Consider the following 27,564-nt stretch of genomic DNA (forward strand, 5'->3'; position numbering starts at 1 on the left):
ATGACAGCGGATGACCCACAGTGAAGCGGACTAAGCCATCTCTTGCTGGTGACTGTACGACACCAGCAGTCTCTAAGGAGGGCAAGATAGAATACAACACCGACAGGTATAACCCTAAATAGTTTCCCTCCCTCGCTGCACCATGGGAGGAATGTAGGGCTACAGAATGGAGAGAGCCATATTCGCCTCAGTTTCTATTCTGTAGCAGAACCGATGGGGACTTTTTTTTTACTGACAAAGCCTCAGTTTTTTTGTTGAACATCTTGAGGATAAGTTTGGAGAAGTGACAGCGCTGTCCAAGATGTGAAACAGTGTAGTCTTGATTCAGACAGCATCCCCAGCCCAGTCCCGAGCGTTACTCGCCTGTGACAAGCTATGTGATGTTCCTGTTTCTGTCACTCCCCATAAAATCCTCAACATGGTCCAGGGGATTATTTCCCACCGTGACCTCCTCTTGCAGTCTGACGACAAGCTTCGCACCAATTTAGAATGATGGGGGTGTTCATTTCATCCGGCGCATGTACAGGAGACCCAAAGACAACAGGGTTGCTACCAGTGCCTTCATCTTGGCCTTTGAGGGTGATTCATTGCCTGAAAAGGTCAAGGTCATGGTTTACCGCTGTGATGTTAAACCATATGTCCTTCCCCCCAGGCGGTGCTTTAAGTGATGGAAGTTCGGGCACATGTCTTCCCGCTGCACATCCAGGGCCACATATCGAGACTGTGGACGTCCATTGCACATAGATACTCCATGTGCACCACCCACACTTGCCCCCCCCAGGGGGTCCACAACACTCTTGTGGATACGTGCGTAGCGAGCACGGGACCCCGAGCTAATGTGGCCTTCCTTCCTTTCCGGGCTGCATACCTTCCCTTTCCGCATCCTTCCCCATCCCTATCTTCGCCCCTCCTCCCCTCACCTCTGGCTCTTTCCTTCCCTTTCTCCCCATCTGGGAGTATGGTTTGTGCCTACGTCTGGAGACGGACGCTCGTAAATGTACTGCATTCTTCGCCTTCCTTGCTTTTATGTCTTCTTTCTTCCTTTGTCCTTCTCTTTTTCCTTACCTCTTCTCTTTCCCTTTTCTCCGCTGCGGCGTTTGAGACCTCTCTTCTTTCCTTTCCCTTGATCTTTCTTCCTCCCTGTGCGTGTCTGAAGGCCGACCCACGCCTTTTGTGCGTAGCCGGTGACGGGGTAACGCGTAATTCCCCGCCCCGGGTAGACAGGTAGGACACGTACGTACCCCCTGGTAACGGCCAGGCCCAGGGAGGGGTGATTACCCGAGCTGATACCTTCCGAAAGTGCCGATTGGTCCGTCCGTCCGTTTGTCGGGAGGTGTGACCTGAGGTGTGAACAATCACTTAAGGCGGGAGTGCCCTCAGAGAGGGCCCCCACAAGGGAGGAGCGCGCCATCGGAGACGCCGGTAATCATGGGGGATTCTTCCGCAATGGTTTCCTCACCTTCCACTATGTCTGCTCACAAACGTAAGTATACTGAGTCTCAGCCACAGACGATTCTTCCATCGTTGCCACAGTTCCTTGTTGTTTCTCGGTCTGATGAAGGTCACGACTTCTCCACAGTCAACCCTTTCATTATTCAGAAAGGTGTCGACGCAATTGCAGGTCCTGTAAAGTCTTGTTCCAGATTACGGAATGGCACCCTGTTGTTAGAAACACACAGTGCCCTCCAGGCACAAAAATTGCTGCGTACTTCTCTGCTCCACACCTTCCCTGTACGGGTGGAACCGCACCGTACCTTAAATTCCTCGCGTGGAGTCGTTTATACACGCTCCCTCGATGGATTGTCTGACGAAGAAATTCAGCACTATCTGTCTGACCAGGGCGTCACGGCAGTTCATAGAGTTATGAAACGGGTTGACACGAACATCATTCCAACCCGCACTGTCTTCTTGACATTTGATAAAGTTCAACTCCCATCGAAAATCAAAGCAGGCTATGAGATAATTTCCGTTCGCCCTTACGTCCCAAACCCTACACGTTGCTATCGATGTCAGCGGTTCAATCACACCAGCCAGTCCTGTTCCAATCCGGCCAAATGTGTTACGTGTGGCAAGGAGGCCCATGAGGGTGCTTGTCCACCTCCATCCCCTCGCTGCATCAACTGTATGGGTGACCACCCTGCTTCCTCTCGAGATTGCCCCGTTTTTAAGGACGAAAAGCTCATCCAGGAAATAAGAGTGAAGGAAAAGGTGTCGACCTTTGCTGCTCGAAAATTATTCGCCAGTCGCAAGCCCACCGTGCCTCAGACAGGAAAATACAGCACTGTCCTTGCTTCTCCTCGGCCAACAAAGGAGGCGGCCACGCAGACTTGTGACCTCACCTTTAGTGCCACGGTCGTCAGATCGGCCAGCGCAAAGATCGCTCGTTCAACCTCACCACTTTCGCCTGCCCACTCTATGGCTCACCCTTCGTCGGGTTCTGCTAAATCTCGAGCCCAAAAGTCGGACGCCAAGTCTTCGAAAAAAGAGCATACTCGTGAAGAGTTTTTACGTTCCGCAACTTCACAACCATCGGTTCCTCCTTCATCTAAACATCATTCTTCCAAGAAGGCTACGAAGAAACCCAGTTCCTCTCCTTCTCCGCCACGGCGTGTCCCATCTACAGCACCACCTGGCGGAAATCGCCCTCGGCCGTCTTCTGTGTCGCCGAGGCGCACTGCTGGTGGCCAGTCAACCGGCCGATCGCTGGTGGCAGGAGCTGCTCCTGACCAACCTATGGATCAGGATCTTCTGTCTTCAGCTGACTGCCATTCCATGGTGTCGGTCGCTAGCTCCGAGCAGTCTTTGACTTGACAGCAACTTTGGTCACATTCCTCCATTTTCTGTTCACCCCATGTCCATTATCCACTGGAATATCCGCGGCATTCGAGCCAATAGGGATGAATTGTCGATCCTCTTACGATCCTACTCGCCGGTCATCTTCTGTCTTCAGGAAACAAAGCTGCGTCCCCATGACCGCTTTGTTCTCCCTCATTTTCAGTCCGTCCGATATGATCTCCCCTCTGTTGAAGGCTCTCCAGCCCATGGAGGACTCATGATTCTTCTCCATGATACTCTCCATTATCACCCAATCCCCTTAAACACTTCCTTCCAAGCTGTCGCCGTCCATCTTTCCCTTTCCGGATACACGTTCTCTCTTTGTACTGTATACATTCCATCGTCCACACCAATGGCACGAGCTGATCTCCTTCATCTTCTTGGTCAGCTTCCACCCCCCTATTTGCTGGTTGGGGACTTCAATGCCCACCACCCGCTTTGGGGATCTCCACATCCTTGTCCACGTGGCTCCATATTGCTAGACGTCTTCCACCAAGCGGATCTAGTTTGCCTCAACACTGGGGTACCCACATTTTTGTCTGCCTCCACGACAACTTCATCTCATTTGGACCTTGCGGTCGGTACTGTTCCGCTAGCTCGGCGCTTCGAATGGTTCGCCCTTGATGATACACACTCAAGTGACCACTTTCCATGTGTCCTCATACTGCAGCCTCAACTGCCATATATGCGCCCGCGACGCTGGAAGTTTGCCCAAGCCGATTGGACACTTTTTTCGTCTCTCGCGACAGTCGATGACCGTCGCTTTCCCAGCGTCGACGATGAGGTCACACACATTACCGACGTTATGCTTACAGCTGCGGAACGTTCAATACCACGCACCTCCGAATTGCCCCGGCGCCCCCCAGTTCCTTGGTGGAACGAGGCATGCCGTGACGCAATACGTGAGCGGCGACGTGCTCTTCGCATTTTCCGTCACCATCCTACTTTGGCCAACTGTATCCGCTATAAGCAGCTCCGTGCGCGATGCTGTCACGTCATCCGTGATAGCAAGAAGGCAAGCTGGAAATTCCTTATTAGCTCATTTAACACCTTCACTCCCTCCTCGGAAGTTTGGAGTCGGCTTCGACGGTTCTCAGGCGCGCCTAGTTTCTCCCCGGTCTCTGGGCTCACTGTCGCGCATGATACCTTAGTGGACCCCGTCGCAATTTCTAACTCGTTGGGTCAGCACTTTGCTGAGATTTCGAGCTCTTCAAATTACCCGCCAGCGTTTCTCCCGAAGAAATGTGCAGCGGAAGTGCGACCTCTTGCTTTCTCCTCTCAAAATCACGAAAGCTACAATACTGTTTTCTCCATGCGGGAACTCCAACATGCCCTCTCATCTTCTCGCTCCTCCGCCCCAGGACCGGATGGTATCCATGTCCAAATGTTGCTGCATTTATCAACCCCTAGTCTGCGTTACCTCCTTCGCCTTTATAATCGAATTTGGACCGACAGTACCTTTCCCAAACGGTGGCGGGAAGCTATTGTCGTTCCCGTTCCGAAACCTGGAAAGGACAAACATCTCCCCTCTAGCTATCGCCCCATTTCTCTCACGAGTAGTGTCTGTAAGGTTTTGGAGCGTATGGTGAATTACCGTTTAGCTTGGTGGCTGGAATCCCGCAGTCTTTTAACACCAGCCCAATGCGGATTTCGGAAGCATCGTTCTGCCGTGGACCATCTTGTTGCTCTCTCCACTTATATCATGAACAATTTTCTCCGGAAACGCCAAACGGTAGCAATATTTTTTGATCTGGAGAGAGCATACGATACCTGTTGGAGGACAGGCATCCTCCGCACACTGTTCTCTTGGGGCTTTCGAGGCCAGCTGCCCCTTTTTCTTCGCGAATTTATGGCAGAGCGCACTTTTAGGGTGCGGGTGAACACTACTCTCTCCCGTACTTTCTCCCAAGAAAACGGGGTACCCCAGGGATCTGTGCTGAGTGTTGTACTGTTTGCCATCGCCATAAATCCAATTATGGATTGTCTCCTTCCTGATGTCTCGGGCTCCCTCTTTGTGGACGATTTTGCGATCTACTACAGCTCTCAACGGACCAGCCTTCTTGAACGACGTCTTCAAGGATGTCTCGATCGCCTCCACTCGTGGAGCATCGAAACCGGCTTCCGTTTCTCACCCAGTAAGACCGTTTGTGTCAATTTTTGGCGACGTAAGGAGTTTCTTCCGCCCTCCTTACATCTAGGTCCTGTCAACCTTCCGTTTTCAGACGTCGCTAAATTCTTGGGTCTTATGTTTGACAGAAAACTGTGCTGGTCCTCCCACGTTTCCTATCTTTCGGCTCGCTGTCTGCGATCGCTTAACACCCTCCGTGTCCTGAATGGTACCTCCTGGGGAGCGGACCGAGTGGTCCTTCTCCGCCTCTATCGCACCTTAGTGCGCTCGAAATTGGATTACGGAAGCATAGTCTACTCCTCTGCTCAGCCGTCTATTCTTCGGCGTCTCGACTCTATCCACCACCGTGGATTACGTTTAGTGTCTGGAGCTTTTTACACTAGCCCTGTGGAAAGCCTTTATGCTGAGACTGCTGAACCTCCGCTGTCCAATCGGCGAGCAGTCCTCCTGAGTCGTTATGCTAGCCATCTGTCTTCCATGCCTGCTAATCCAGCCCATGATCTTTTTTTCGACGCCTCCTTTGATGTAGGGTATGCAGGCCGCTCCTCCTCCCTACTACCCCCGGGAGTCCGCTTCCGTCAATTGCTCCATTCTCTTTCCTGCCGCTTTCCGAAAACCTTCTTGACAACTTGGGGTACAGCACCGCCTTGGCTCCGTCCCCAGATCTGCCTGCTCCGTGACCTTTGTCAATTTCCCAAGGATGGTACCCCTACACTTGTTTATCGTCGGGCATTTGCTGCTCTGTGTGCACAAATGACGGACGCCACATTTATTTACACCGACGGCTCGAAAACATCGTTAGGTGTAGGGAGTGCCTATATTGTTGGCGACACCCCAAATCGCTTTCGACTTCCCGACCAGTGTTCGGTTTATACTGCGGAGCTTTATGCTGTTCTCCAGGCTGTCCACTACATCCGCCGCCATCAGCGGATACAGTACGTTATCTGCTCCGATTCTCTCAGCTCTCTCCTCAGTCTCCAAGCTCTTTACCCTGTGCACCCTCTGGTCCACTGGATTCAGGACTGTCTGCGCTTGCTCCACCTGGGGGGCGTCTCGGTGGCGTTCCTCTGGCTCCCGGGACACGCTGGTATCTGTGGGAATGAGGCGGCCGATATGGCGGCCAAGGCTGCAGTCTCTCTTCCTCGGCCAGCTATTCAGTCGCTTCCCTTCACCGATCTACGGAGCGGTTTATGTCGCCAAGTTGCTCATTTATGGCATGCGCATTGGTCAACACTTCCCCGTAATAAATTGCGGGAAGTGAAAGCCCTTCCTTGCGCTTGGACCTCTTCCTCCCGAACGCGTCGTCGGGAGGAGGTAATTTTAGCTAGACTCCGGATAGGGCACTATCTTTTTAGCCATAGACATCTTTTAAGCAGTGATCCTCCTCCACTCTGTCCCCACTGCTCTCAGCCGTGGACGGTCAGACACCTTTTAATTGAATGCCCCTATTTTAATCCGTTACGCTCCCGTCTACAGCTATCGCCTGATCTATCGTCGATTTTAGCAGATGACACGCGCTCAGCCGACCGCGTTCTCCAGTTTATTAGTGACAGTGAAATGACGTCAGTCATTTGAAGTTTTTTTTGGGGGGACAACCACCCCCTGTCTGTAGTGGATTTTTAAGCATTCTTTCTACTTTTAGTTTCTCCAATTTTATGAGTTTGTTCCCATTGCTGCTGGTTTTCAATTTCGGTTTTTTACTGTCTTAAGTCACGGGCTGGGCGCTAATGACCATAGCAGTTTTGCGCCCTAAAAAAAAAAAAAAAAAAAAAAAAAAACACACTTGCATCAACTGTGAAGAGGACTACTCCCCCTGCTCGCCAGACTGCCCCGTACTCCAAAAGGAGCGGAAAGTTATGGAATACAAGACCGTGGACTGGTGGACTGGTTGACTTACACAGAGGATAAACATAAATTCGAAAGATTACACCCCATTCAGTCAACGTCAACATATGCTGCAGCTACATTACTGTCGCCGTCCCAAGTGCCACTGGTTCCTCACTCTGTGCCATGAACAGTGGACCCTCTGGGCCACCAGAATACATCTGCCCCCTTGGTGGTAGGGGGGGCAAATCTTCCTCTGTTGCTCCCAAAGCACCTACTTTGGGAGCAAGGCCCGCCCCAAAGGCAGGGGACATCGGTCCGCTGCTCCCTACCAGAGAAGCAACAGCCTCCTCTCGTGCAGAAGGGGTCCCTTGGGTCCCTCTCTTCGCAGGTCTCCACTAATGCCACAGCGGACACTTGCCAGTGGCTCAAGGAGCCAAAAGCTGCTGGACGAAGAGCTTCATGGTCTTCCTCCATGCCTGAAGCTGCTTTGGAGAAATCTTCCCAGCGAGCCTCTAAAGAGAAGCGAGAGAGCAAGCAAATTAAGAAGTCTGCTTAGAAAGAGGACCCTCTGGTGGCTCCAACACCACCACTCGCTATCAGTTCTGCATCTGAGGAGGCATGGAGATCTTAGCGTCCCTTGTGGATGTGGATCTCACTCATGCCTCATCAGGGTGTATACAGGGACAAGGAAAAAAAAAATTCCAGGATTTCTCACGGATATCCCGTTTAAAAAATATGCTTTTTCCTGTGCGAAAATACACTTTTTCTGTGCTAAGTGACAGTAGGTTTTCCGCAGATTTTCCCTCGGAACAGTAAAACTTATCAATCCTTTGAATGGTTAATGTTTTATACAATCGCGTAGAACTTCCCGGAAAAAAAAAGACGGGGCAGGTAAGTTTTGGAGAGACTTTTAATTAAAAAAAAGGGGAGAAGTTTTGGAAAGACCTTTGATTTGCAGCAACATATACGCTGCATATTTTCGTATTACGAAAGTATAAATTCGAATTGCACCAAACACTGCGCGTTAGTTCCGGAGCGTTGAAACCGAGGTTGCGATGTCCTTCTGTAAGCGAGTCATATCTCAAGCCACGAGATTTCGCCAGCCAATGACAGCAGCTATTCAAAACATAGTACACCTGTTATAGTCAGCCAATAGCAAGATCACTGGTTACATAGCGCGAACACGCATGAGGAAGAGTTAACGGTTTACATTAATGTACACAGTACCGTACATCTACAAGAAAAGCTAAGCTTTCACATATGATTTTGGTCTCTAAGATTATACTTTAAGATACATCACACACATGTGCCAGTAAATTTAAAATTCTGACATAAATGTCTCGGCTCGAAATTCTTGTTAAGTGGCTGGTCCTCAAACTGTTCAGTTTCGAACGCTCTGTGATTTAGATATCCATCCCACTTTCTCACACATAACAAAATTCATGTTGCGTAAAAATAAATTTTCTTTGAAAGTAACACTTTTATAACCACCGTTCGCAATACTATCCGGAGACTGTTACAAATAGGTTCGATTTACCAGTTGCCAGAGAGCGCCAGGAAACAGGCATTATTGTGCGTGTGCAACTGTAGTGGTGTAGGAAGCCCGCATGTTCGTGTGTATAAAGCACTAACAGAGCTTACATTACACCATAAAAGAAACAGGGCATCAGAGGATACTCCAAAGAGCATAGGAATTTCGTAAACCACACTAAAATGCATAAAATGATTGCCTCAGCGGAAAGATTAATAAAGCCAAATTTCTTTAGCAAACTTGCAAAAATAACTTCACTGTTCTGCAAGGCGATTAATGCTTGACTGCTACTAACTTGGAAATCAAATCAAATCAAATCAGAAAACAAAATAATAATACATTTTTACTCTCCGTAATTATGTGGATGTATTTTAATTCACTTGATAGCTCCCGGCCACAGAAATCCGTTTGTTTTCACATGACGTGGGAGCTGTACACGAATAGAAGCAGCGAAATCACTTAACGTACACACGGGTCACGTGGAGGTTAACCCCCTCCCCACTACAACTCAGACAACTCTGTGCAAGCGTGAATCTGGCAGCTAGGGCGCGGGAGAAAAATTTTTCTCGTTTGCATCTGGCTGCTTGCTGCTACTACTGATACAGCTAACAGCCAAACTTCAAGCAGCGGGAGAAGGTACTGCTTATACGCGAGTCAAATGCACATGCGCAACAGACCGCTGGCAATTGGTCAAACGAACCTAACGTGAACAGTTGTGACGTCATGCTCATAGCAAGCAGTTTATTGTTACGAAGAATTAGTCTGCGCCCTACGGCCTTTGAAATATTTTTGCTATTTGCAGACGCTTGTGCGTGGACGGTGTTTTGTTGTTGTAAATTGCACATTTCCTTTGCCACTAAAGTTTTATTTTTTTCCCTCTCGTTTATATTTTATTGCTGCAGTATACTTCTCCAGTAGCAGGATACAATAACATTCTTTGCTAGAGAATCAATTCTGCAGTCAAAATTGCAAAAATTTAACTGAAAGCTAAAACAATGAAAAATTCCCGGAATTCCGAAAAATTCCCGGGTTTTTCCCGGATTTCCCGGGTCATATACACCCTGCTCATCCACCTCAGAAATGGCTACAAATACTCAGTTGGAGGCAGCAGGTAATCCTGAAGCATAATCTGCCTCCTTGCGCGCTTCATGCCTTCCCACCCTCACGATGACATCGTCCTCCAGTTGAATTGCGGCGGTTTTTTCCACCACCTGGCTGAGCTACGGCAACTGTTAAGCTTTACACCTGCTTTCTGCATTTCCCTCCAGGAAACCTGGTTCCCGGCAATGCGGACCCCTGCCCTCTGTGGCTATAAGGGATATTACAGGAACCATAGCGACTATAATAGTGTGTCAGGTGGAGTTTGTGTCTATGTCCTGAACTCAGTATGCAATGAACCTGTGCCCCCCTTCAAACCCCTCTTGAAGCTGTGGCTGTCAGGATAAGGACAACGCAGGAAATAACTGTCTGCAATGTATACCTTCCTCCAGATGGTGCAGTACCCCTGAACGCATTGGCTGCACTGATTGATCAACTCCCTAAACCTTTCCTACTTTTGGGAGATTTTAATGCTCATAACCCCTCGTGGGGTGACACAGTTCTACTGGCCGAGGCAGAGATGTCGGAATTATACTGTCACAACTCAACCTCTGCCTCTTAAATACTGGGGCCGCCACACATTTCAGTGTGGCACATGGCACATATTTGGCCACTGATCTCTCGGTTTGCAGTCCTGACCTTCTCCCATCCATCCACTGTAGAGCACATGATGACCTGTGTGGTAGAGACCACTTCCCCATCTTCCTGTCACTGCCCTGGCGTCAGGCCCACGAACACATGCCCACATGGGCTTTAAACAAGGCGGACTGGGAAACTTTTACCTCTGCTGTCACCATTGAATCTCCCCCACAAGGTAACATCAATGTGGTGGTTGAGCAGGTAACTACAACAATCGTTTCTGCAGCGAAAACGGGGTCCCTTGTTCTTTAGGGTGCCCCTGGCGAAGTGCCTTGGTGGTTGCCGGAAGACGTTGAGGCTATTGAAGGAGTGTTGGCGACATCTACAGCAGCATAAGTGGCACTCTTCTTCGGAGCACCCCATAGCCTTTGAACAGCTCTGAGCCCACGTTCGCCAGGTTATCAAAAGGCGGAAACAGGAGTGTGGGAAGAGGTACGTGTCGACCATTGGGTGCCATATTTCATCTTCCCAAGTCTGGCCAAAAATCAAACAAGTTTTTGGGTACCAGAACCCAACACGTGTTCCTGGTGTTAAAATAAATGACGTGTTACCTACCGACACAAACAGGATTGCTGAGCACTTTTCTGAGCGCTATGCTCGGGCCTCTGCATCGGAGAATTACCCCCCCCCCCCCCCCCCCCCCCAAGCCTTTCACACTCTCAAACAGCAGATGGAAGAGAAAGTACTCTCGTTCACTACACGCCACAGTGAACCCTATAACGTCCCAATTACAGAGTGGGAACTCCTCAGTGCCCTTGCACAGTGTCCCGACACAGCTCCTGGGCCAGACCGGATCCACAGTCAGATGATTAAACATCTCTCGTCTGACTACAAGTAACATCTCCTCGTGATCTTCAACCGGATCTGGTGTGATGGCATCTTTCCATAGCACTGACGGGAGAGCACCATCATACCAGTGCTCAAACCTGGCAAAAACCCACTTGATGTGGGTAGCTATCGGCCCATCAGCCTCATCAATGTTCTTTGGAAGCTGCTGGAAATTATGGTGTGTCGGTGGTTGGGTTGGGTCCTGGAGTCATGTGGCCTACTGTCTCTGTGCCAGGGCGGCTTCCACCTGGGTCACTCTACCACAGATAATCTTATGTCCCTCGAGTCTGCCATCCAAACAGCTTTTTCCAGACACCAACACCTTGTTGGCATCTTTTTTGATTTACGAAAAGCATATGACACCACCTGGCAACATCATATCCTTGACACATTATACAAGTGAGGTATCCAAAGCCCGCTCCCGATTTTTATCAAATTCAACTCCCATACATCCCCCCCCCCCCCCCCCCCCCCCCTATCCAGGAGAATGGAGTCTTGCAGGGCTCTGTATTGAGAGTGTATCTCTATTTTTAGTGGCCATTAACGGTCCAGCAGCAGCTGTAGGGCCATCCATTTCACCCATTCTGTATTTCGTATTGCACCACCAGTACTGGTGTTGCTGAACGGTGCATACAGGAAGCCATCCACAAGGTGCAGTCATGGGCTTTAGCCCACAGCTTTCAGTTTTCAGCCGCAAAGTTGTGTGTTATGCACTTCTGTCGCTGTCGTACTGTTCATCCAGAACCAGAACTTTACCTTACTGATGATCCCCTCACTGTAGTGGAGACGTAATCTATTTTTAAGATTGGTTTTCGACACCTGATTGACTTGGCTTCCTCACCTTCATCAGCTCAAGCAGAAGTGCTGGCAGCACTTCAATGCCCTCCACTGCCTGAGCAACACCAAACGGGGTGCTCTACGCTGCTGCAGCTATACAGAGCCCTTGTTCAATCCCGCCTTGACTATGGGAGTCTGATTTATGGTTTGGCGGCACCCTCAGCATTGCGTTTACTCAACCCAGTGCACCACTGTGGCATTCGACTAGTGACGGGAGCTTTTAGGACGAGTCCAATGATCAGCATTGTTGCGGACGCTGGAGTTCCTACATTGCACGTCAGGTGTGCACAACTGCTCGCCAGTTAAGTTGCTCACGTTCGTAGTTCTCCTGCGCCTCCGAATTACTGTCTCCTTTTCCCACCCACGGTGGTTCATCTCCCGCATCAGCGGTCCACGTCAGGGCTTACAATTGCAGTTTGTGGCCGATCCCTTCTATCTGAACTGGAGTCCGTGCCTTTACCACCTATACTTGAGGTACATTCGCGTACACTTCCATAGTGTACACCTAGGGCGCGGCTTCGCTTGGACCTTTCACATGGCCCACAGGACTCAGATCACCCGCGGCTTTCTGCTGTCACTTCATCTCGATTCTTGACATGTACCGAGGCCATGACGTGATTGACACTGACGGCTCGATGGCTGATGGTCACGTCAGCTTCACGTATGTCCATGGAGGACATACTGAACAGCATTCCTTGCCTGATGGCTGTAGTGATTTCACTGCAGAACTGGTGGCTGTATCTCGTGCTCTTGAGCACATCCGTTCATGCCCTGGGGAGTCATTTCTTCTGTGTACCGATTCCTTGAGCAGCCTACAAGCTATCGACTAGTGCTACCCTCGTCATCCTATGCTAGTGACCATCCAGGAGTCCATCTATGCCCTGGAACGGTCCGGTCATTCAGTGGTGTTTGTGTGGACCCCAGGACACGTCGGAATCCCAGGCAATGAGCTTGCTGACAGGCTGGCCAAACAGGCTACATGGAAACTGCTTATGGAGATCGCCATTCCAATAATTGACCTGCATTCATTTTTACGTTGCCACGTTTTTCGGCTTTGGGAGATGGAATGGCATAGTCTCAGTACACACAACAAACAGTGTGCTATTAAGGAGACTATGAATGTGTGGCAGTCCTCCATGCGGGCCTCTCGCAGGGACTCTGTGGTCCTCTGCCAGCTCCACGTTGGCCACACTTGGGGCACTCACGGCTAACTCCTGTGCCATGAAGACCCGCCTCAGTGTCGATGAGTAGCCCAGTTGACAGTGGCCCATATTTTGGTGCACTGTCTCACTTTGACTGCTGTGCAATGAAATCTTCAGTTACCGGACTCATTGTTGCTAAGACTCATTGTTGCTAATTTTATCTGACATCGCCTCATTGGCTGATTTAGTTTTATGTTTTATTTGTGAGGGTGGTTTTTATCATTTGATCTAAATTTTAGTGCATGTCCTTGGTCCCACCCTAGTGCTTTTAGGGTGGAGGTTTCAACCCTTTAACTGCTCAGGACGTGTTAATGCGTGCGCCTTTGTACCTGTCCCTGTCCCTGTGTGCTCTGAACGTGTTTACACGTGCCACCAGTCCTTCTACCAGGTACTCTGAACGTGTCTACACATAGATGTTCAGAGTACCAGGTAGAAGGACTGGTGGTGCGCATAAACACGTTCAGAGCTCACAGGGACAGGTACAAAGGCGCACGCGTTAACACGTCCAGAGCAGTTATAGGTTTAATGTGTTGCAGAGTGGCTGGCTTCTCCTTTTTATTCTCAGGGTCAGCCAGCCATGGTAATCTGTTTTGTCATTTTAATCTCTTCTGCAGTAGCCACCAGAAAGATCGCGGGAGGCGTACATCGGCACAGCGCGTCACGGACAGTAGTTGCCGCAAGTAAAGTCCCGTCCACCAGAGGGCATGCGAGAATTTGGCTGCGCCCTCTGCCGGCAGAACAACAACAACTCAGGCAGCACCGGCCGTGCCTAGTCAGTTCACATCGGGCATGCCTAGCAGACAGTTCCCAGTCTACACTATGTGAAGTGCGACAGAAAACATGAATCGTGTTCCAACATCTATCTGTTTCTTGCATTTCTGTGGTTTTCTTGTCCTCTTTTTTCCATTTTAAGTGCTTGTTGCCCTTCTGTCGTTCTTGTGGTTTTTCCTTTATCTCCATTTTTTTGTCGTCTGTCTTGCTTGTTTTATTCTCAGCCTTGTGGTATTGTTTTATTCGGAACAAGGGACCGATGACCTAGCTGTTTGGTCCCTTTCCCCCTCTTTTAAACCAACCAACCAATCAGTATACATATCAAGACAACCATCAGTAACAAACTGTGTGTGTGTGTGTGTGGGGGGGGGGGGTGATAACTGGACAACAACTACACATTTCATCGAACGAAAGCAACTCAGGTTCCTGGATTTGGCCTAACTGACAAATATGAGGAGAAATCCAAGAAACGAACAAAGTCTTACACATTTGCTTCAGTGATACCAAAAGCAAGAAGTGTTGCTGAAGTCTCTTCCCATAAGCGTCCCAGTCTTTGACCACATTATTGTAAAGGGGGGAAAGGCAGTAGGTATGCCAATGGTGTGGAAACCTGCCTGGTCAATGTTTACAACAAATTGGTGATAGCAACTTTAAGACTCTGCTGCTGCTGCTGCTGCTCAAGGAGAGATTGGAGCACTGCCTCCATGGACAGGAGAATTGAAGGAACAAGCAGACTGAGCATGCAAAAGTGAACACAGCACTCGTCGCCAGTTCTTTCATACTGTAAGACACAAAAATAGCACTGTCACAATGAACCAAAGTTTATTCTTCTTCAAAACACAAGCAAACAGAAGTTGAGAATACAGAAACAAACATAGAAACAATCCAGGTACTGAGACAAGCAGTTGCTGACAATAAGTATAAACACAATATAAGGGCAAGTGCCTGTTGTACTGCACTTATAAAGAGGAAGGCTCCAGTAGGCAGCACAGCAGATGCTGTGCTGTGTGTACAAGTCATGTGTCCGGCCCACGCAGATGCCGTTGGCGAATATTCAAAGTACGAGTGCCGGCGGCCTGGTGCCATGGCATGTATCCAAGTATTACATAGCAATAATGATAATATCTGGTGTCTGTTCTCGTGCTTCATGTAGGCAGCTGTTAAAAAAATTAGGTGCACTAACAACTGGCCTTACGAACAATTAGGCATTATTTGAAAATAATAATAGCATTCATAAGTATAACACTAAGAACAGAAATAGCTTCAAGGATTCACATTTATTAAAGTTTGTTCTAGATTAAGATTCAAACAAAAAATCCAGTTATGTAAATGGCCAGCATGTAGCCATGTTTTCACATACAAAATGTATGATATTTGTGACCTTACTGACATGTTCCACATCAGGGTGGGATGTCACAAATATTATCCAGACAGTGCAGAAAAACTAAAATTGTTTGAGATGCTCTTGGGAGGCATGCTATTGCTTGCAGCCCTTTTGCCTAGGTTCTTGCTGTGTGCCAAGTGGATTTGTGGGATAAGTACCTTTCACTTCCTATGGAGTTTATCAGCACAATCAGCATACATAATTTTATCTACTGTATTTCTGCTCAGGGTAATAACAATGTCTGTTACTCGTGCTATACCAAAATGGCATGCAAGTTTCATACATTTCAAAGACATTTTATGTCAAAACACAAATTTTTATTTGGGACTATGATTTCAACGTTTTATTGATGTGATGTGATGTCTAATACTCTTTAGCTATTTTTCATTATTTTCAATTCACCTTTTTGCCAAAATATTAGTGTGATATTTGTTCAATTAACCTAGTGGAAACCAGTGTATTATTCAATTAATAAAATTTGTAACTTAACATGAAAATCATGTCTGTTTAGTGTTACTGGTCAGTTATTTTCACATAAACAAGATAAATACAACACAAGTTTATATGTGTGTGTTTCAGTTGTAAACTCTTGGTGGTGGGTGCAGGATCAGCGGGCTGTGCAACAGCTGCCATGTTTGGCAGATTACTGCCAAAACATAGTGTTGTACTGCTTGATGCTGCCAAAGTAGGTAACATCTGCATACCTTTTGAAAGTATAAACAGTTCTGCATAGTGTAACTTTGGAGAGTTAGCAGGGTTTTGATTAAGGTAGTGTTGGAATGCACTAATAGTTTAGACCAAACACAGGAACACTATTATTAACACATTTTGGCCGGCCCCCGGTAGCTGAGTGATCAGCGCGACCGACTGTCAATCCTAAGGGCCCGGGTTCGATTCTCGGCTGGGTCGGAGATTTTCTCCACTCAGGGACTGGGCACTGTGTTGTCCTAATCATCATCATTTCTTCCACATCGACGCACAAGTTGCCGAAGTGGTGTCAAATCGAAATACTTGCACCGGACGGGAGGCCCTTGTCACACGGCATTATTATTATTATTATTATTATTATTATTCTTTCTTTCTTTCCTCAGACGTTATGTCTGGTCAAAACTGGAAAGTGACGCAGACCTTGATCAAGTGTGACTTCCTTATAACTGTACGGTATATGTTATATTGCATTTAGGAACTTTCGGGTAATTGAACATGTATAAATAATTACGGATTTCTGTAGTTGTATATATAAGTTTGGATGTAGCTGTATTGCATTGATGTACTGGTGGATATTGTGTGGTATGACTCCTGTAGTTGATAGTATAATTGGTACAATGTCAACTTTATCCTGATGCCACATATCCTTGACTTCCTCAGCCAGTTGGATGTATTTTTCAGTTTTTTTTCTCCTGTTTTCTTTTGTATATTTGTTGTGTTGGGTATGGATATTTCAATTAGTTGTGTTAATTTCTTCTTTTTATTGGTGAGTATGATGTCAGGTTTGTTATGTGGTGTTGTTTTATCTGTTATAATGGTTCTGTTCCAGTATAATTTGTATTCATCATTCTCCAGTACATTTTGTGGTGCATACTTGTATGTGGGAACATGTTGTTTTATAAGTTTATGTTGTAAGGCAAGCTGTTGATGTATTATTTTTGCTACATTGTCAGGTCTTCTTGGGTATTCTGTATTTGCTGGTATCGTACACCCACTTGTAATGTGATCTACTGTTTCTATTTGTTGTTTGCAAAGTCTGCATTAATCTGTTGTGGTGTTGGGATCTTTAATAATATGCTTGCTGTAATATCTGGTGTTTATTGTTTGATCCTGTATTGCAATCATGAATCCTTCCGTCTCACTGTATATATTCCCTTTTCTTAGCCATGTGTTGGATGCCTCTTGATCGATGTGTGTCTGTGTTAGATGATACGGGTGCTTGCCATGTAGTGTTTTCTTTTTCCAATTTACTTTCTTTGTATCTGTTGATGTTATGTGATCTAAAGGGTTGTAGAAGTGGTTATGAAATTGCAGTGGTGTAGCCGATGTAGTTATATGAGTGATTGCTTTGTGTATTTTGCTAGTTTCTGCTTGTTCTAGAAAGAAGTTTCTTAAATTGTCTACCTGTCCATAATGTAGGTTTTTTATGTCGATAAATCCCCTTCCTCCTTCCTTTCTGCTTAATGTGAATCTTTCAGTTGCTTAATGTATGTGATGTATTCTATATTTGTGGCATTGTGATCGTGTAAGTGTATTGAGTGCTTCTAGGTCTGTGTTACTCCATTTCACTACTCCAAATGAGTAGGTCAATACTGGTATAGCATAAGTATTTATAGCTTTTGTCTTGTTTCTTGCTGTCAATTCTGTTTTCAGTATTTTTGTTAGTCTTTGTCTATATTTTTCTTTTATTGCTTCTGTAATATTTGTATTATCTATTCCTATTTTTTGTCTGTACCCTAGATATTTATAGGCATCTGTTTTTTCCATCGCTTCTATGCAGTCGCTGTGGTTATCCAATATGTAATCTTCTTGTTTAGTGTGTTTTCCCTTGACTATGCTATTTTTCTTACATTTGTCTGTTCCAAAAGCCATATTTATATCATTGCTGAATACTTCTGTTATCTTTAGTAATTGGTTGAGTTGTTGATTTGTTGCTGCCAGTAGTTTTAGATCATCCATGTATAGCAAATGTGTGATTTTGTGTGGGTATGTTCCAGTAATATTGTATCCATAATTTGTATTATTTAGCATGTTGGATAGTGGGTTCAAAGCAAGGCAGAACCAGAAAGGACTTAATGAGTCTCCTTGGTATATTCCATGCTTAATCTGTATTGGCTGTGATGTGATATTATTTGAATTTGTTTGGATATTAAGTGTGGTTTTCCAATTTTTCATTACTATGTTTAGGAACTGTATCAATTTAGGATCTACTTTGTATATTTCCAATATTTGTAGTAACAATGAGTGGGGTACACTATCAAAAGCTTTTTGGTAATCAATGTATGCGTAGTGTAGCGACCTTTGTTTAGTTTTAGCTTGATATGTCAACTCTGCATCTATTATCAGTTGCTCTTTACATCCTCGTGCTCCTTTACAACAGCCTTTTTGTTCTTCATTTATAATTTTGTTCTGTGTTGTATGTGTCATTAATTTCTGTGTAATGACTGAAGTTAATATTTTGTATATTGTTGGTAGGCATGTTATGGGGCGATATTTAGCTGGGTTTGCTGTGTCTGCTTGATCTTTAGGTTTTAGATAAGTTATGCCATGTGTAAGTGTATCAGGGAATGTGTATGGGTCTGCAATGTAACTGTTAAATAATTTAGTTAGATGTTAATGTGTTGAGGTGAACTTCTTTAGCCAGAAATTTGCTATTTTATCTTTTCCAGGGGCTTTCCAATTGTGAGTAGAATTAATTTCTTGCGTGACTTCATGTTACAAAATTATCACTTCAGGCATTTGTGGTATCATCTTGTAAGTGTCTGTTTCTGCTTGTATCCACAGTGCATGCCTGTTATGTTGTACCGGGTTTGACCATATGTTGCTCCAGAAGTGTTCCATGTCTGTTATGTTTGGTGGATTGTCTATTTTAATGTGTGTTATCTATTGTCTGGTAAAATTTCTTTTGGTTTGTGTTGAATGTTTGGTTTTGTTTCCTTCTATTTTCACTTTTTTTGTATCTTCTAAGTCGTTTGGCCAATGCTTGCAATTTCTGCTTCTTTTCATCTAATTGCTCTATCGCTTCTTGTTGTGAGATTTTACCTAACCTTTTTCTTTTTTTTCTGACATTTCATTTCTTATAAATTGTGTTAGCTGTCCGATGTCTCTTCTCAGTTTTTCTATTCTGATCTGTAGCCTGTGTTGCCATGCTGGTTTTGTGGGTTTCTTCTGTGTGTTGGTTGGTTCTGATCTCTGCCTAGTGTGTATATTTAGTGTAGTGAGTGCTCCTATATAAACCAGTAGTTGTAACTCTTCCATAGATGTGTTTTCATTTATTTTGTTGTGTATGATTGTGTTGATAGTTTTTACTGTTGTTTCGACTTGTGGGTTATTTGGCGGTCTATGCAAGAATGGTCTAATGTCTGTATTTGTGTCTGTGTATTCTATATATGTCAGCTGAAATTTCTCTTCTATATCTGTCATGTGTGTCACTTCGTGTTCTATTTGTGCTTGTTCTGGTGGCTGTCTTAAGATTTCATTTTCCTCTGATTGTTTAATTGATGCGTTTTGTTCTTTGTTTGTTTGCTCTGGGATGTTCGAGTTCATTACTGTATTTTCTTCTTCTTCTGATTGCACATTATTTTGTTCCAGTATTTGTTGTACTTGTTGTTTGATGTTTTCTAATACATTATTATTATTATTGTTATTATTATTATTATTATTATTATTATTATTATAACTCAGGCCGTTGGAGAATTGTTTCAGACAGCAGCAGATATTTATTGACACTTATCTGTATAAAGATTTAGATCAAAAGGGTAATTGGTTCTCAACATTTAGTGACTTCCTCTTTGTCTGAACTGACCCTTTTTTATTTACTGAACAGTGGTAATATGGCAAGCTACTGGAGACCATACAAACTGTAGTCACTGCCTACTAATAATAAAAATTTTGGATTTAATACTGCAGAATACAGGAGGACATTTCTTTCCATTTAGTGATTCATGGACAAACCAACATTTCATGTATCTAGTCTGATGACAAGAAAGTTGAAATGACAGAAACAAATTGTTCTGTGTAGTCAAAAAATGAAAATATGAAAATATTTTCCTCCACCTCTTTGTTGAAGTTTATGGCCTGATGTTTTCTGCCAACCATAGACTGGGTTAAAAATGTATTTTTATTTTGTTTGAGAATACTTGAATGACACCTTGAAATATTAAGCCATTTATTTAGAAAAAACTATGGATGAGGTCAGGTGGCTGAAGAGGTTACTGCTCTTGCATTCAGGAGGATGACAGTTCAAATTCGAGTCCAATCATCCAAATTTAGGTTTTCCTCAATTTCTGTAAATCACTCCATGCCAATGTTGGGATTCTTTGAAAGGACATGGTTGATTTCCTTCCACATCTTTGACCCCTCCAGGAGGCCCACAGGTATTATGTGGCTACGTGTATGGTGCACACACTATTACAGCTTTTCTTGTCCCCTGGGCTGCATTCCCTTTCCCATGTCCCCTCTTTTCCTATCCTAGCTCCCATCCCTCTTGTTGCCCCCTCTTTTTTCCTTGGTGTTTCCTTTAGATGACCCAGCTATTTCCTCAGTTCTGCTACTCCTTTACAGTCTTGTCTCATGTTTCCACTCACCGTTTTTCTTCGGCTTTTTCTGGAGTCCCTTGGGGTTTGACCTCACTTCCTAAATTGTTTCAGTAGCATGAGCCATTTCAGGAAGCATTACCCCCCCCCCCCCCTGCAAGTTCACCAGCACAGTAACCAGTGCATGTGGCAGGGCTGTTATGCATTCATCTGGCTGAGTTCCCTAACAATGCAGGGATCACACTTCTGATGCCTGAGCTGTCACTGACTTCTGTATGCCTAAGATTGGTTGCTCATCGTTTTGGGGCACCGGGAGTCCTGGCAACAATTATCATGCCAGGCAGCCCTTGCTGCAGCTGGGTAGCACCCACGGGGTGAGTCACTGATTGGAGTGGGTGGTACCACGTCCTGTTTTTGCTTCCTCAGCCTTCCCCTCGATGGCCATCCCCTGGGAGGAGGGCCAAGAACACTGGCTTGGGCGAAAACCCTTGCCTCGTACTTGGTTTGTTCCAAGACAGATGGGGAAACTTTCACCACTACTATACTGCTCTTTATTTGTAGAACACATTGAAGATAAGAATAGTTAAGTTGACTCCCCTAGTAATATGCAATCTGGTTCCCTTCTGAGTAAAACCTCTTCTGCCAGTCAATCAGCTTTGCTTTGTGCCTGTGAGCTCTTAAGAGAAATGACATCGTGGAGAGCATTAATCCTCACCAGTCCTTTAATATGACACAGGGCATTATTTTCCACAGGGACCACCTCATTCAATCTGATGATGAACTCGGGAGTCAACTGGCACGGTGGGGCATTCATTTTGTCTAGCGAGCCCAGAGAGGTCCTAAGGACAATCGTGTTGATACCAGCACTTTCATCCAGGCTTTTCAGGGGGATAACCTTCCAGAAAAAGTGGACCCCGGAAATTGCTGTGGCTATTAAAGACCACCATTGTGCCCTCCTGTGCTGCAAACGACATCCATCTTACAACCACTTCCTGGCCTTCAAACAGTTTCATGTCTGTGTCCACTATCTTCTTAAACATCAGAAAAGGATTTGTTGGGAATGAAATGTTGCCACCAAAAGGCCGCACACTCCCTCTTCACGTGTATGGACAAAGATTAGGCACATTTCTGGCCACTGTCATCCTACAGGTGCCCCAAGAATTTCACTGAATGGTGTTATCCTCACCACCCCGGACTCTATCGCGGAGCATTTTGCTTGGCAGTTCACCCAGGCCTTAGCATCAGTCCACTATCAACTTGAATTGCATCTTCTCAAACACTGTCTGGAGCGATTCCCTGTGTCTTCTATTTCCTGTCACCTGGAGCCTTGTAATGGTCCATTTAGCAAATGGGAAATTCACCAGCACCCTTGCTCTCTGTCCCGATACGGCTCCAGAACTGGACTGGGTGCACAATAAAATGCTTAAACATCTATTGGTGGCTAACCACTCCCACAACTTGTCCTTTTTAACTTTCTCTTAAGCGAGGGGGAATTCCCTTCCCAATGACGAGAAAGTGTCGTTATTCCAGTTTTGAAGTTGGGTAAACTGCCTGGCTGATCAGTTAACCAATGTTCTTTGGAAGTTACTTGAATGCAATGGGAATCAAAGGCTGTATTGGGTCCTCAAATCCCGGGACCTGTTCTCTTCAACACAGGGTGGTTTTCACCAAGGCCACCCAGTATGCTGTCCGAATGACTTTTGCCTGTCGTCAAGACCTTGTTGCAATCTTCTTCAATCTGCATAAATACCACATGGCATCACCACATCCTCACCACCTTATATGAGTGGGGCCTCGGTGGCCCGCTCTGAATTTTTATCCGGAACTTTATTTCATGTCGCACTTTTCAGGTACACACACCTCCAGTAGCACCTCGATCTGCAGTAGAATGGTGTTCCACAGAGTTCTGTTTTGAGTGTCCCTATCCTTTGGTGTCTATCAGTGGTCTGGCAGCAGCAGCTGTGGGACCTAAGTTGTCTCCCTCTTAATATGCTGATGACTTTTGCATTTGTTTTTGTTCATTCATGATGGGTGTTGCTGAACACAGACTGCAGGGAACAATAAACAGAGCACAATTTTGGTATCCCTCACATGGCTTCCAGTTATCGGCTGCCAAGACCTTCGTTACGCATTTCCGTTGTCATCGCACAGTCCATCCCCATCCCAACCTATACCTTAATGGCCAGTCCCTCAATGTGGTGAACTCTCATTTTTTGGGACTGGGCTTTGATGCCTGGTTGACACAGTTTCCCCATCTTCGTCAACTAAAGCAGATATGTGGTCGCATGTCAGTGCTCTCTGATGCCTCAGCAACACCGATTGGGGCAAGGGCCACTCTACTCTGCTATGGCTCTACAAGCCATTGGTCCAGTCCTGTCTGTGTTAAGAGTGTCTCTCATAGGACTTGGCATCACATTGGATGTTACAGATGTTGGACCCAGTACACAATTGAGGGGTACTAGTTGCATCTTGTGCTGCCTTTCAGACTAGTCCTGTGATCAGCCTCCTAGCAAAGGCAGGGGTCCCCACCATTGTGGGCTATGCGCCAACGATAGTTGGTTGCTTATGTGTTGTGCATGTGCTACTCCCCAGAGCACCTGAACTACCATCTCCTTTCCAGATACAGAGATCCACCTTACGCAATGGCGGTCCAGGTCCGGGGCTACGATTGCCATCCACATCTGGTCCCTTTTCTCAGAACTCCACCTTTCCCCTCTACCGCCTCTTCTCCAGGCACACTCGTACACACCTCCATGTTGCATCGCTCATCTACAGCTCTGTCTTGACCTATCACAGGGTCCGAATGAGTGGGCTCAGTCTGAAGCCTTCCATTGCCAATTCTTCTCCATTCTCCACACATTTCAGGATTCAGAAGTAGTCTACACTGATGGCCCAATTGTTACCGGTCACACTGGCTTTGCTTACATTCATGCGGGATTTAATGAATTCTGCTCCTTGCTGAATGGCTGCTGTGTTTTCACTGCAGCGTTGGTAGCCATCTCTCATGCTTTTTAGCATATCTGTTCCTGCACTGGTGAGTCCTCCCTCGTATGCAGTGACTCTTTGAGCAGTTACCAAGATCTTCACCAGTTCTACCCATGCCATCCCTTAATCCTGACTATTCAGGATTCCCTTTTTGCCTCCAAACAATGCGGACAGTCAGTGGTCTGTCTGGACCCGGGGCCATGTTGGGATCCCAGGGAATGAACTCACGGACAGGCTGGCCAAATTGCCTACTGGCAAATTGCCTCTTGAGTTTGCTATTCTGGAACCATACCTTTGATCAGTATTATGCCTTCAAGTTCTAAAGATTTGGAATGGCATATTCTGACTTCACTGAACAAACAACGAGCAATAAAGGAGACCACAAATTTGTGAAAGTCCTTCATGTAGGCCTCTTGCAAAGACTCCATCATTGTTTGCCAACTCTGCATTGACCATACTTGGCTGACTCATGGTCATGTCCTCCATTGCATGGATCTGCCCCACTGTTCTTGTTGTGACCCTTTGATGGTGATCCACATTTTACTGGACTGTCCTAATGTAGCTGTCCTGTGGTTGACTCTATATCTTCCTGACTCACTATCCTCGGTGTTAGCAGACAATGTCTCAGCAGCTCGCCTGGTTTTATGGTTTATTCATGAAGAGCATTTTTATCACTCTCTCTCTAAAGAAGGGAAACTCAAACTTGTCAGCCCATTGAGGGATTGGCAGGACGTCCTGTTGCCTCCTCTGCGTCGACCAAGCAGTGGCTGGCTGGGCTTGGTGGTCTGGCCTTTCCCTTGCCCTACCTATACTTTTGCTTTTCTTTCCCATTTTCATGTGTTCTGTCTGACTTGACGTTCTTCCTCTGTTTCTCTCACCCAGTCCATGTCACTAGTCTGTTCTGGGTATTGTCAAGTAGGGTGCCTCTGGTAAGGTGCTGGTGTATGTCCCCCATCACGCTTTCTGTCTTTGGGGACCTCCAGCTGCTCCCTAGATGGGGCACCTCACCTGCCTTTCTTCCTTTCCCCCCTTTTCTTCTTCCTTGTTCCTTTCTCTAGGCATTGTTGGCCTTCAGTAGACCTTGGGGATTTCTTTCCTTGGGTGTCACACACTAGGCCCTTCTTTGCTGTGTAGTTTTGTTGACTTGCCTGTTCCTAGGAGAGATGACCAGGTAGTTGGGTCCTTTTGGTCACTAAACCAACCAATCCTCCTTGAAACAATCAGAATTTGTGCTTCATCTCTAATAACGTCATTGTCAACAGTACATTAAACCCTAATCTTCCTTCTTTACATCCTTCCTAAGAGGTTACAGATGGTGGTGAAGGCCTAGTTGTCTTCAGATAATGCTGGAAACTAGAGTGGGACCCTCACTTCAGTGTGTTGTCATTTAATCATCTTGAACATAAGTAAATCAACTGTTTGAATCGAGATATGAAAAGCCTGCCGGTGTGTGCTTGACAGGAAAGATATGACCATAAACTTCACCCAAAGAAGTGATGAAAAATATTTTCATAATTGCTTTCATTTTCAATTAGTATGAGAACAGGAACAGCAGAAGTTACTTGCATTTAATTTTTACTCGTTTACTTTTATCATATAAGATTTAGTTAACTGAAAATTCTGAAAGAGACCACATTTGGCAGGATAGTTACCAGCTTAGGGGAACTAATAATAATAATAGTAATAATAATATTAATAATAATAATAATAATAATAAATATTAACTTCAGTCATCACACAGAAATTAATGACACATACAACACAGAACAAAATTATAAATGAAGAACAAAAAGGCTGCTGCAAAGGAGCACGAGGATGTAAAGAGCAACTGATAATAGATACAGAGGTGACATATCAAGCTAAAACTAAACAAAGGTCCCTACACTACGCATACATTGATTTCCAAAAAGCCTTTGATAGTGTACCCCACTCATGGTTACTACAGATACTGGAAATATACAAAGTAGATCCTAAATTGATACAGTTCCTAAACATAGTAATGAAAAATTGAAAAACCACACTTAATATCCAAACAAATTCAGATAACATCACATCACAGCCAATACAGATTAAGCGTGGAATATACCAAGGAGACTCATTAAGTCCTTTCTGGTTCTGTCTTGCTCTGAACCCACTATCCAACATGCTAAATAATACAAATTATGGATACAATATTACTGGAACATACCCACACAAAATCACACATTTGCTATACATGGATGATCTAAAATTACTGGCAGCAACAAATCAACAACTCAACCAATTACTAAAGATAACAGAAGTATTCAGCAATGATATAAATATGGCTTTTGGAACAGACAAATGTAAGAAAAATAGCATAGTCAAGGGAAAACACACTAAACAAGAAGATTACATATTGGATAACCACAGCGACTGCATAGAAGCGATGGAAAAAACAGATGCCTATAAATATCTAGGGTACAGACAAAAAATAGGAATAGATAATACAAATATTACAGAAGCAATAAAAGAAAAATATAGACAAAGACTAACAAAAATACTGAAAACAGAATTGACAGCAAGAAACAAGACAAAAGCTATAAATACTTATGCTATACCAGTATTGACCTACTCATTTGGAGTAGTGAAATGGAGTGACACAGACCTAGAAGCACTCAATACACTTACACGATCACAATGCCACAAATATAGAATACATCACATACATTCAGCAACAGAAAGATTCACATTAAGCAGAAAGGAAGGTGGAAGGGGATTTATCGACATAAAAAACCTACATTATGGACAGGTAGACAATTTAAGAAAATTCTTTCTAGAACGAGCAGAAACTAGCAAAATACACAAAGCAATCACTCATATAAATACATCAGCTACACCATTGCAATTTCATAACCACTTCTACAACCCTTTAGATCACATAACATCAACAGATACAAAGAAAGTAAATTGGAAAAAGAAAACACTACATGGCAAGCACCCGTATCATCTAACACAGACACACATAGATCAAGAGGCATCCAACACATGGCTAAGAAAAGGCAATATATACAGTGAGACGGAAGGATTCATGATTGAAATACAGGATCAAACAATAAACACCAGATATTACCGCAAGCATATTATTAAAGATCCCAATACCACAACAGATAAATGCAGACTTTGCAAACAACAAATAGAAACAGTAGATCACATCACAAGCGGATGTACAATACTAGCAAATACAGAATACCCCAGAAGACATGACAATGTAGCAAAAATAATACATCAACAACTTGCCATAAAACATAAACTAATAAAACAACATGTTCCCACATACAAGTACACACCACAAAATGTAATGGAGAATGATGAATACAAGTTATACTGGAACAGAACCATTATAACAGGTAAAACAACACCACATAACAAACCTGACATCATACTCACCAATAAAAAGAAGAAATTAACACAACTAATTGAAATATCCATACCCAATACAACAAATATACAAAAGAGAACAGGAGAAAAAATTGAAAAATACATCCAACTGGCTGAGGAAGTCAAGGACATGTGGCATCAGGATAAAGTCGACATTATACCAATTATACTATCAACTACAGGCGTCATACCTCACAATATCCACCAGTACATCAATGCAATACAGCTACATCCAAACATATATATACAACTACAAAAATCTGTAATTATTGATACATGTTCAACGACCCGAAAGTTCCTAAATGCAATATAACATATGCCGTACAGTTAAAAGGAAGTCACGCTTGATCAAGGTCCGCGTCACTGTCCATTTTTGACCAGACATAACATCTGAGAATAGAAAGAAATAATAATAATATGGTATGATTGGCTGGAATGCACTTGAGAGGGCTCTTCAGCCATCTGGTGCAAGCCTCTCAATTGGACACCACTTTGGTGACTTGCATGCCCCTAATCTGCCCCAATAATCCAACAGGGAAAGGGGACTTACAGTTTTATGTGGAATCCAAACCATGTGTCATTCCTGGCATATCTTTAGTCATTGAGAGGTGGAGACTAAGGTAAAGGCAGACCAAAACATTTTGAGGTCTGACTGGGAGAGTTTGTATACTAATGAATTTACTGCAAGTTTCAGGCAGCTGTAAAAGCATGGGATTTTGTAAGACATTTGTTATGAAAGTTTGCTATGCTTTGTGTGAGCATGATACGTATTCTGTGAAGTTATTAGCCCACAAGAGTTGGTACTCATCCAAAACAGCCACAGGGGGAGGGGAAACTGAACTCAGAAATATAATAGC

The 27,564-nt window shown here is 44.9% G+C and overlaps 1 protein-coding gene across 2 annotated transcripts in view; it reads left to right on the top strand.

Moving 5' to 3' along the window:
• Window positions 1–27,564, top strand: part of LOC126184761 (sulfide:quinone oxidoreductase, mitochondrial) — a 101,334-nt gene that overhangs the window by 16,600 nt on the left and 57,170 nt on the right. For both annotated transcript variants that reach the window (XM_049927307.1, XM_049927308.1), the window contains exon 2: window positions 15,660–15,765. In XM_049927307.1, coding sequence (XP_049783264.1) covers window positions 15,660–15,765 — 106 coding nt within the window. The remainder of the gene's footprint in view (window positions 1–15,659; window positions 15,766–27,564) is intronic.

Source organism: Schistocerca cancellata, chromosome 4 (assembly GCF_023864275.1).
Source record: "Schistocerca cancellata isolate TAMUIC-IGC-003103 chromosome 4, iqSchCanc2.1, whole genome shotgun sequence".
NCBI lineage: Eukaryota > Metazoa > Arthropoda > Insecta > Orthoptera > Acrididae > Schistocerca > Schistocerca cancellata.